The 12,705-nt window shown below is 32.1% G+C and overlaps 1 protein-coding gene across 1 annotated transcript in view; it reads right to left on the bottom strand.

Annotated features, from left to right (window-relative positions):
• LOC141460319 (uncharacterized) overlaps positions 1-12,705 on the bottom strand; it is a 122,758-nt gene that overhangs the window by 12,881 nt on the left and 97,172 nt on the right. The window contains exon 5 of the mRNA XM_074140208.1: positions 4,755-4,802. Coding sequence (XP_073996309.1) covers positions 4,755-4,802 — 48 coding nt within the window. The remainder of the gene's footprint in view (positions 1-4,754; positions 4,803-12,705) is intronic.

Raw genomic sequence — 12,705 nt, 5'->3', positions numbered from 1 at the left:
CTTCACATAAATGACAGACATATATCTAAAATACAATCTTGGGTGTTCACACTCTTTAAAAATGAAAGCTGCCCACGTTTACAGAACTACCTAACAACAACTATCTTAAGCTCTTTACAGATTTACGCCGTACTTGAAATCCACGTAGATAACTTAAAAGATAAGCCAGTGCTAAACCGCTTTTTAATCTATTTGGATAACGTTCTAAATTTCCTATAAAATATAAGTGATTCATACAAATTACTATCGTATATGGACTTACGGATTTCAGCTTTGAGGATAAAACTGTAACCTTGCGGGCTGTACAGACATCCCTCGGTGGCTCTTACTTATTTTGGAGACCAAAAACAATATTTTACGACAGGGAGAATTATTTCTACGAATCCCACATCCTTGCTTGTAATTCTAGAGTTGCTGACGTAACTTGAGTTGTGAATTGTTTTGTTCCTTTATCTGTCCCGCACTATCCTTTCCTATTTAGGTAGCAAAGTTTGTTCAGCACTGCACTTGGAGCAGCAGTTAATCTTTCATATTAAACTGGTCTGCTATTATAAGAGATACTAACTAAGTAAATCTAGTTTTATTGAGAGCTGGCACGAAAAACAGTTATAGACGAGTGCGCACAACTACTTACGTGATAAGGTGATATATTACAGCGGAGGTTATATTCTGTTATGGTTACATGTTAATCAGCCGAGATAACCAGTGATGCCACAGCCATCTATATTGAATTTTATTAGGTGGTTATTTAGTTAGTTTTAAATAAAGTTCTGTAATTAACCGAAATGGTATTAGTTGTAGGTAAGGGGGCTGATCTTTATGAAAATTTTCAGGAATGCCAGACTACGTTTATTCTCCAGTAAGGGCTCCTAATCTCCATAGATAAATGCCCTACAAAAGTTAAAACATAAACAGTGATGGAAAGTAAATAATTTCTTTACAGACTATTAGGATGTCGCTTTAAATGCCAGTGGGTCTGAGACTTTCCTAGTAGTATCCAGTAGAGAGTTCAGATTCCTCTCCTCATTCTCAACAGGGACCCCCCTCCACTCAAAACATTTTACAACTGTAACTGTACTATCTCCTTAACAAAAACTTACAGTTTAAAATGTTAAGTATAAGGGTTGATTAAACGCCAAAAGGTACACAAATCAGCAAGTACCAAACATTTCATTCAAGCTTAGTTGATATAATTTAAGTAATTTTGCTGCATTAACTTTTCCTTCACATTTTTTAGAATTTATTAGATGTCACAGACCCTTATGCTGGCCAGTTCGTTCATAATATTATTTGGTTATAATTATGATAAAATGTATATTATATCTTCGTTTTTAAATAGGTACTTTATTTTAACTCTATTCCAAATTATTCTTCTGATTTATCTTTAATATGCCCTTTATTCTGAAGTTGTCACATCTTATACATGCATGTTAAAGTAGAAAAAGACAAAGTTAGAGTCGGCTACTGTTTAAATTTGAATCACGGAGGATTTAAAACAATATTTCAGACTTGAATTCGTCTTACCGAAATATTCGTGAGCACAAATAACACACAGTTAATAACAAGTAGATTATTCAACAACAATTATTCATTTCTCAATTGTAATTTAATTTTACTTACAGTAAAATACTGGAATAATTAGCTGTCCTAAAAGTATGCAATACTTATTTATTTTATATTACATAACCTATATATAACATTGTGAGAAGAACAGCTACATTGAGAGTGTGATTGAAGAAAACTATATTATTTGCGATAAAGCCAGATAATTATTACCTATTATTATAAACGTTTGACTACTACATAAAATAACAATTACTTTAATCGAAGAATAAACTTAAACAGACGATTTTTATTAAAAATAAAATAATCGAAATCATTGATGTATGTTGGTGTAAGCATTTTTTTAAAAAAGTTTTTAAATTTTGTAGCCTCGTATTTTTTTTTATTTTTTATAACGTTTTCTTTTTAACCTGTAATTAATAGTTTGATTATTATAGATTAATAGATATTACAGTCAATCTACAGTGCTACTTGAACAAATTTTTTGTAGATGAAAATGGCCAGCATAAGGGTCTGTGACATCTAATAAATTCTAAAAAATGTGAAGGAAAAGTTAATGCAGCAAAATTACTTAAATTATATCAACTAAGCTTGAATGAAATGTTTGGTACTTGCTGATTTGTGTACCTTTTGGCGTTTAATCAACCCTTATACTTAACATTTTAAACTGTAAGTTTTTGTTAAGGAGATTTTTGTACCTTTTGGAAAGATTTTCATTTTTGTCTTTTTTGCTAAGTTACATATCTGCTTTACTGTTTTTTTTAAATTTGGAATAAGCAATTCTGTCATTATAACCTGATAAGGTGTTAAGTAGGAACCGTAACTACCACTGGAGAGATCTTTTTAAAGAATGATTATAGTTGCGGTCCCCAAACCATCCTCAATAACAATTTTTTTGAGAAAGCCTTTTTATATAAAATAGGAAGGTATTTGTACGTAAAAAGCAAATTTAAACTGCGATTTCAGACCTTCCTTTTAAGAGGAGTAAGAAAAATAAACGGGCGATTACAGTACTTCTCCCTAAAAGGCAAAGAGGCAAAGATTTTGAATCGAACGACAATTCATTAATGTAAATAGTTTCACCCATTGATAATTTTAACGATTTCAGTACTTCCTCTTAGTAGGTGTAAGAGCATGATGGCACTTCACAGCCATGTAGAGGAGCTTTAATCACTTCTTCGTGCTAAATTTTATCAAAATCGGACAAAGCGTTATAGAAATATTGGTAATAATAGTTTTAGAAACGGCCTTACTTGGGTGGGGCAAACTCCCCTCCATATAAGGCGTAGCGACGAGACTTTTAAAGTGCAAATCTGTACAAAATTTCGATTCGAATGACACTTCATTCATGAAAATCAGTTCACTTGTCGATAATTTGAAACGATTGCTATACTTCCCCTTAACTAGTGTAAGAGCAGATCGCCGCTTTAATGTTACGTAGGGGAGCCCTAACTCTATCATCCTACCAAATTTTATCAAAATCGGGCTAAGATTTACAGAGTAATTAGTAATAATAATTTTGAAGGGGGCCTTACATACAGGGGGCTAACTCCTCTCTAATTCGGTGTACAGCGTCGAGACCCCCAAAAGGCACATCTACATAAAATTCCGAATCGAATGTCACCTCATTCATGAAAATCGGTTCTTGCGTTTAGGCGCTACGTAGTTTACAAAAAAGGTAACAACAAGAAGAAGAAGAAGAAGAAGAACAAGAACAACAACAATTTCTGAAAATGCCGTTTTTGCTCATTTTCGGCGACTTTTTTCTCGAAATCTATTAGGTCTGGGGGTTGCAAAAAAATTACAGTTATAAAGGAGGGTTTGCCCTATATTTTAAAGAAAATTTGGGAATTTTATCTTTTATAGAAAAAGAGAAAAAAATTGTCAAAGTTGGGTGTTTTTTAACGTTACGCTTTTTCGTGCACTTTTTGACGATCAATCCTTATACAACTGTCCTACCGGACAGTTTTAATAATTGTAGATAGATTTATGAGTGCAGTTGCTATCCGTAAGCAGCGCTACCAGGATGATTAGAACTTGCACAAAATAATAGTTAATTCTACAAGAAATGAAACATAAAGGGAACTTTGGGTCAAAATGTGACTTAGATACTGAATCCATAGAATCTATGCTAATAATGGAACATTTTGGTTAATAGTAAGCAATAGAATAGCTTTCCACAAACTTTAGGAATTACACAGAAGATGTTGTTTATCTTAATCAAGAAAAATCGGATAGAAAATTGTATAGGACGTTTTAAGAATTTGAAGACTCTTTAAACTTCTTACTCATAGCAACTCTATAGATACAGAAGTTCATAAATCTTTTGCAGGAAGCTAAATTATTTGTTTAAACAGACTAATTAGACTACCGTGATGCACATCAGTGAGTACAGGGGGTGCTGCAGTCTAAGGAAGTTGAATGTTCTTCGATTTTGGGTAAATTTTCTGTTTGTTCTAAGAGCATTTGCGCCCGAAGATACTTCCAGTTCACTGTTGGAGTCCGTAAAGTGCTCTAGTAACAGATATCACCGGACAGAGAGCAGTAAGAGGCTCCTAGGTACAGAGTATCTAGGGACTAGGAGCTGGATTAGAAGCCGGAAAGGCAATTATTTACGAATTTAAACGTAAGACAATGAAACTCTTTTTGCGAAGGGTCTGATGTAGATTGAAAAAAATGTTTGTATTTCAATTAAAACTAATTAATGAACTTTCTGATGTGGCAACTCTATACAAGAGTACTTGCAGTAATCTTACAAATGAAATGGGAAATTCTGACACACATTTGCTGATAATCAACAAAATCTCTTTATAAAAAGGAAAAAGGAAAAGAAATTGCATGTAGAAACATGTAGAAAACTAAAATTACCTCATCTTAGTATTGCTCAATTTATCAATGCACTAACTCGGTTCAAAATTTATGGGGTCTTCTACAATAACAATAAAGGGGTAACCACAACAATCAAATCATCCACTTAATGTTTGTAAACAGAAGCCATGCACCAATTTTTAGGTTTACCGAAACCAGAGACAAATCCAGAATCCAAGTAGCTCACCAATTTACACATTTACATTCCACTCTAATTCACACGTGAACAAACAGATTTTGCATGGACATCTCCTAGATCCCTTTTAGCCACACGCACTTTAAATCTAAAATCTATTTTTAGATAAATATTTAGGGTCTTTTACCTTCTTGTGAATGTTCTTCCTCATTGTTGGTTCTACTTTCCATGGCCACTGAAACATTAAAAAAAGAAAATATATCATTAATTTGACTATTCTCAATCAACCAAAAAATTAAAAACGACAAAAAGTCCTAGTTCACCTTGTACTAAGCGCATTTCTTCAGGACTTTTATTAAAATATTTGTTTAAACAGTAGTTGAAAGTTTTGCATTGTCCAATAATACTAAGAGGGCGGGAACCAGTAACCATTGAACTATTTTCTAGTGCGTTTAAATGCCATCCATTGTTCTAGAAATGTAAGTTACCACATACACATAATGAACAATAAAACATAAAAGCGATAAACCCTGCACTTGAAGGTAATAAGGTCATTGGTTATTCAGTATTGAAATGGGTTAAAACGACTTGGCAAAAAGATAACATTTTTTTTTTACAAAAGTTATTTTGTTATGTTCCCTAAAATAGCTTGATGACTTTTCCAACGTCAATTGTTGGAAGAACATTGTTCTTCTGGGATTGTGGCTCTGTGAGGTGGTACCTCGAGCCCATAGTAACTAACCTTCAACTGTGTCGTCACTAGAAATATTTCTTACTTTTTACTTGGTGGAGGTACATAAATAAGGATCATCTCATCTCTATACAAAATTATGAGCCTACATTAATTATCTTTACAGTATAAATTACCTCTTATCATTCCAGCTTTTATCATTCATTCCAGCATTTTTCTTTTTTCTGGATTAATCCTTAAGAAATACGAGTATTTCGTAATACAGGCTGTCCCAAGCTATATGGATAACGACTTTTTCTCGGACACTAAGGGAGCTAAAAAAAACTAAAAAATACGTGTCCCCTTAGTTTTTCGTTAGGAATTCTTTAATTTGTAATATTTTTTCGGTGCTTCCAGAAGCGAAATACAGGCACCAACTTCATTTATTCAAATAGGGAGGTGTGGTTTTTATTTAAGAAATAGATTCCTCTATTTTTTTTTTAAAGAAAAATTTACTTGAACGGTTTTTTTTCTGTGAGCGATATTTTAGAAGTTATGAATGAAAACATGATTCTTATAAGAAATTTCAAAATGATAATATTATAACGGTTTTTTGATTGAATAAGAAGAAAAGTACTATTTTATCATAAATTTTACTCCTCATTAATATTACAGATCATGCTCGAAATGGCCTCCACCATTAGAAAAATTAGTAAAAAAAAATTAAATAGTATTTTTCCTAGAAATAATTACCAAAAACGATTGGCTAATCTCATTGGTGTGAAGTAGGCGGCGGACCTAGTGACACCGTAAGCCACTCCCTCACCAATAAAAGCACAGTAATCCAGTACATAAAATGGAGTCTTTCACTTTCATTCAATGATATAGATTTTACTTTCTTTTACTTTAGGAAAATATTTCATTAACTTTTTTGATTCTACATTACACTAGAAGTATGAAACCGGAAAAATAATGTTCAAAACATATTTATTTTGGACATTTTTACGATATCAATTTTTATTACTTTATTCGATAATTTATCAAATACCTATGGGGAAAAATTAGTAAAAAAAATTTAAATAGTATTTTTCCTAGAAATAATTACGAAAAACGATTTGCTTATCTCATTGGCGAAAGGGATGTGTGAAGTAGGCGGGCTATAGCTGATGACGTATGACACCGTAAGCCACTCCCTCACCAATAAAATCACAGTTATCCAGTACATAAAATGGTGCTCTTTCACTTTCATTCAATGATATAGATTTTACTTTCTTTTACTTTAGGAAAATATTTCATTAACTTTTTTGATTCTGCATTACACTAGAAGTATGAAACTGGAAATATAATGCTGAAAACAGCTTTATTTTGGAGATTTTTACGATATCAATTTCTATTGCATTATTCGATAATTTATCAAATACCTATGGGGGAAAAATTAGTAAAAGAAATTTAAATAGTATTTTTCCTAGAAATAATTACCAAAAACGATTGGCTAATCTCATTGGCGAACGGGATGTGTGAAGTAGGCGGTCGCAGCTGATGACGAAGTGACACCGTAAGCCACTCCCTCACCAATAAAAGCACAGTAATCCAGTACTTTTCAGTATAGCAGAATCGCCCCTCGTGTCGATATAACACCATCAGGCACGTAAAGAGATTTCTCGATTGGCAATTTGATGGGCTTGTTATATGGACTCGGGGGGCGATTCAGTGGCGCACCTCTCTCACCGGACTTGACACCTATGGACTATTTCCTTTGGGGATACCTGAAAAACAAGGTGATTATTCATAACTTTTTTTTTCTTTCCTTATTTCTGCTTACCTAGAAGCATTTCTAAATCTAGGTGTATCAGAATCAAGCCGGGATTGCATCTGTAGATGAACTAAAGCAAAGAATAATAGATGCCTGTAACTCGGTTAAATTCGAATCTATTTCTTTGGCAGTAAGGGACAATTGGCAGGAAAGAGCATGTCTATTGTATCTCTAATGGTGGAGGCATGATCTGTTATGTTAATGAGGAGTATAATTTATAATAAAATAGTACTTTTCTTCTTATTCAATCAAAAAACCGTTAAATATTATCAATTTGAAATTTCTTATAAGAATCATGTTTTCATTTCATAACTTGTAAAATATCGCTCACAGGAAAATACCGTTCGAGTAAATTTTTCTTAAAAAAAAAAATAGAGGAATCTACTTCTTAAATAAGAACCACACCTCCCTATTTGGAAAAAATGAAGTTGGTGCCTGTATCTCGCTTCTAGAAGCACCGAAAAAAATTTACAAATTAAATTTGGATTTCTAACAAAAAACTAAGGGAACACGTATTTTTTAGTTTTTTTCTAGCTATCTTAGTTTCCGAGAAAAAGTCGTTATTCATATAGCTTGGGACACCCTATATATATGATTGTAAATTCTTGAAGTGGAAAGATGATATTGAAATCACAGCCTCTTTCGGCCCAAGTTTTATAGGCAAAACTTACCTTAGATAATTAAAAGTTTACTGAAAATACTGCTATCAGAATTATGTTCATACATTAGAAAAAAAAAAAAAAAAAGGTATCTAGTGAACTGGCCGGTTACCCTAGACCGGGGACTAGATCCTAGATCACGGCTAGCTAACAAGATCAAGGCCAACCTAGGTCAACTCTCTCTCCAATTGGATAGAATTCCATTTTTTTTTTCACCAGAAATTCTTTTCATTCCACTAATAGAATAAATAATGAACAGATTATATTAAATATTCAAGCTAAACAATTGATTAAAATTTAAATCTTTTACGGAGCTAAAATAAGATAACTCAAATTATTCACAACGAAAATAGAGAAATTGTACAAAGCTAAGAAGATATATTTTTTTTCCTTTAACGTTTTCGATCATACATAAAACTGTAACTAATAAATTTGATGTAATTGGTTCAGTCTACATCCTATGACTTGTTTAAAATTTTAATAAAAAAATAAATAAAACAGTATTTTTAAGCATGAAATAATGTATTGTGTTTCAAAAAGTATTAATTATGTTTAAGGCGATGGAGGCATTAGTTTTGAAGAGGCTACACAGAGTTAATTAATTTATGCTGTCAGTTAACAATTGGTCAGAAATAGAGCAGCGTTGCTATGAAGTACATATAATATCAAGGATGGGTGAAAGAGAAAAATTTCAGTACAATCAGAAATGGTAACAAAACTATAAAATAAATGTAGGACAATGATGACACAAATCAAGTTTTAAACAATTCCCAACTCAAAAACAAAAAACCCTATAATTTAAATTATAAAAGAAAAATGAATACGATAATTTTATGTAAATAAACAACTAAGCAATACATCTCTCCTTTCCCTTTATAATGATTATTAGCCCAAAATATGATTGAATCACCAACTAATGATTTCACTACATTCTGAAATAAATCAGAATGACAAATAACAGTCATGAGTATTAGCCTTTAGAAAGAATGCCTTTTTTCCTCTAAATATTTTCTTTCGAAAGGTTAATGTATTTAATTCAAAGAGTATTTATTTTCTAGAAAGCGATAGAAAAAAAAAAAAAAAACATTCACTACCTTAGTTTCCAGATTCATCAACAGATGGTAGTGGCGTAGGAGCACACAGTCTAATGATAGAATAACCATTCTTAAATTACGGACATTCGCTATTATTCTGGAAATTAGTTAATGTTATAGCCCAGCTTTGCAATATCCTCCTCATTCATCTTCCTTGGGGTTTCTATCTATGTAATTTACTAGCTAATTCTTTCCATATCCCTTGCAATCTACTTGTCCTAACCAGTCACATCTTTTTCCTTTAATTTCTTCTACAATGTCTTCATTTTCATCAAAATCTTTCTCCCTTAAATTCCCCAACTACATTACTACGACTCGTTAACCATGTCTCAAGATCCATACATTGCAATCGTATGATTAATGGTTATGTTTTTAAAATTACTTATTTATTATTAATATATGTTAAAACTAGAACGCCTTTTGGAATTAATCTTTAATTGATTATTAATCAGATCGTAGAAGGGTGATGCTGCGAAACTAAATATTTTTAAATCTGGTACAGTTTTCTTTAAGAACAAACGAAGGTCTCCCACATCGGAAATAATAAGTCAATTTTTCCATTAATAGTGAAAAACACCATGATCAGCAATAAAACCTGCCTCTACAAGGTATGAGCTAGGAAAAATGATAAATAGATTGTAAACCCATTTTCCGCATATTTGGATACAACAAAGACATTTTGTTTTTGCATCCAATAACAATAAAATCAGCCGATGGTAAACTAGATTCGTTACATTGTAGAGTATCGTTCTTTGTTTTTGGTAACTGATTTCCTTAATCTGGAAGGAACAAAATAATAATGCTAATTTCAGTCATTACTTTTTATATTGGCCGAGCTTTCAACCTAGAAACTAGGTCATCTTCATAGCTTACACGATATTAACAATTACAACTTATTTTTTTTTTGGTTACATTGTAAGTTGGTGTGCCTCTAGTCCTGTCTGGATATGATCTGAAGATACACTGTGTGGAAAGCTCGGTAAAAACAGAAAATAATGATTGAAATTGGCATTGTTCTTTCTTCCTTCTAGATACGTCCCTTTTTCCGGCCTGACTGCGCTTTTCAAAGAAAATCTTCTCAAATGTTCAATAATGCCGATCAGTTTAGGTCTTAAATCGTCTCTACATAAGTTACTTACCTTTAGTTCATATTGAAATTTTGACATTTCTATAGCTTGAGGTGTCCATCTTAATCCAAAAAAATGAGACTTTGAAATCCTGTTTTAATACCTACAACATCCTTAATAAAATTAAACGGAAATTAAATAATAATGGGGAGGAAGTGAAATCAATACAGCATTACTTCTTTTCCCCTTCAAAAAAGAAAGGAACAAATATTGCCTGGAGTGAAAGAAAGGCTTAGATATATTGATTTTATTTGAAAGAAAACTATATTTCATTGTCGTTAGACCAATTAGTTTTCTACTTCAAGAAATTTGCATTTTCATAGAAATCCAGCTGTGTTTTTGTTCAGTTTACTTTTAAAAGGACAACATTTACTGTGACTTCTAAAAACGTATTTCTTTCTTATTAATGGTATAATTTTATAGCGTTTTATGAAAGAGAAAGGGAAAATAAAATAATAAATCCATAAAAACACTAACTTCCTTTTAATGAGGGCTTTCACCGCAACAAAGTGTGTTCAGTAATGTTGGAAACATTCACCTTTATTCGGAACACTGCTCCAAAGATCGTTATTCGGAAAGTAGAACTTACTTTGAACCTAATATCTAGGGCATCCAGCATTGGAAAAGAAAGTGAACCTTACCTCAAGGACTTAGACGCCATCGCAGGAAATCTGACTTTTCATCACTGGCGATGGTAAATCTCAAAATTCCAATCAATCTGGCTTTCAGAGGTAGTGGATTTGGGCTACTGGTTGATTGAGATTCTAAGGCAAAGCCTAGGAATCAATCACTGACACATAAACAGATTGCCTTATATACTGCGCTGCAGAAAGCCACATTAAATCTATTTAATAGAAAACATTGAATTCAGAGTTAAATCACCTGAAGCTGCGTATTTGCGTAGAATTGAAGCAGACTTCAGTTTCAGGAGCACATTATGGCAGTTAATCCATTTCATCAAAGTACACACAACACTTCTACTTAAACAAAGAGAAAACTATACTTACAGATTAAGTTAACCATTGACGAACCTTCAATACAAAGCAATACCAACTTAACAAAAACAAAATTCCCCTTATAGCAATGCAGCCCAATTAATCTCGCCCATTTTTTGTCACTGAAGAACAATATCATTGCTGTTATTTTATTTACTTTTTACAACTTGCAAAACAACGTCGGAAATCTGCAACAGAATAAACCAACTTTTTGGATTTGCTGATAGAATGTATTTAGTACGCTCATGCGTAAAGCGATAACCCAAAAGGAGACGATTTTTTTTATTATTCCGAGGTTTCTATCTAGGAACTAGGGGCCATCTTCAGTGCAGTGAAAATTATTTACAACAATTATTTACTCTATAATTATGAACAATTGTAATTATTTTACCTTACAAGTTGGTGCCTTTGGTCCTGGATTGTTTGAGTACTAAGTAGGTGTCGCCAATTATTGCCATTGTCATTTTAAAACCGACCACTCAGTACCAAAACAGTTAGGACCAAAAACATTAACCAAACTTTGAGACAAAAACGCATATTGTATTACCAATTATTAATAAGTATAAAGGTAAATAATTGTTGTATACTATTGTTTATATCATAATATTAATGTACATTGCTATCTGTATTTCTGTAAAACATATGTTTTTCTCAGCCCTGAAGTTGACCCCTAGCCTCTAGATCGAAAGCTTGGCAGTAAAATGTATAATAAAGACTGAAATTGGCAATAATCTTTAATTCTTTTGGACTTAATGAATCAGCCACCAAATAAGGATGAACAGCATCTATTCTTTTATTATCTTTTCATTCTTCATTATCTAGATAATTACTACTACCATTAAAGGAGCAAAAAAAAAAAAAAAAGGTTAAAATTTATATTAAAACAAAACAGAAGAGAAGGGAACTCAATAATTGAACATTAAACAAAAACCAAGAAGTACTATGGGTGGAGAACCCAGTAAATTGTTGATGACTTGCGGGAAGATACCAAGGTTGGTTAAAAAAAGTTTTTCACAAACGGGTAAACTAAAAATGGAAGTCAAGGTAACTAGAAAAGAAAATGGAATGACATTATTACTAGAAGGTGATAGATTAATTAAGAACTTAAGACTTAATGAGTCTATGATGCTTAAGATTTAAATTAAAGGTTTTGAGAATTGCATTTACCACATTTATGGTAAAAGGTTAAGTAAATTTTTCTAGAGGGCTGTTATTTATTTCTATTTACTTTTTTTTTTCCAATCTTAATAACATAATTTATTTTTAACGACTTAATATATACGTATATATCTGTCTTTGCAATTTTACTTGCATTTAAACTGGACATATCTAAGGTTGAAGCAGGGGCTTGATGTTTAAAATTAGAATTAATCGTAGCAAGTTTAATTGATTTGGGCATTAAAATGATATTAAGTAATTAAATTGTCCTATAATATTAGTCTAACCTCAAACATGATCCTTGCGATTCTCACGGTGTTTTTCTGGACTTTTTCCTGTTTCCTTCAGGGAGTAGAAGATTTACGATCGAATACTTAAAGAGAACTATCGCCTGAGGAATCGTGGCTGAAAGATGAGAACAGCCTCGAACACTCCTTAAAATCGAAACTAAATTATATCGAATAGAAAAAGAAAACAATACTGACGCAGAATTATAGCACTTCCCCGTTAAAACGTTAACCTTGAATTAGTGTCCTTAAAACAAATTACAATCTCCTTAAAGATGCTGTGCCCTCCATTTTCACACTTAAGTATGATTATTAGTTTTAACTACTAAATTAAG

Source organism: Rhodnius prolixus, unplaced genomic scaffold (assembly GCF_049639745.1).
Source record: "Rhodnius prolixus isolate KJV_2025 unplaced genomic scaffold, Rpr scaffold_6, whole genome shotgun sequence".
Taxonomy (NCBI): domain Eukaryota; kingdom Metazoa; phylum Arthropoda; class Insecta; order Hemiptera; family Reduviidae; genus Rhodnius; species Rhodnius prolixus.
Note: the sequence above shows the minus strand (reverse complement) of the source record. Positions and strands in the feature narration are given on the sequence as shown.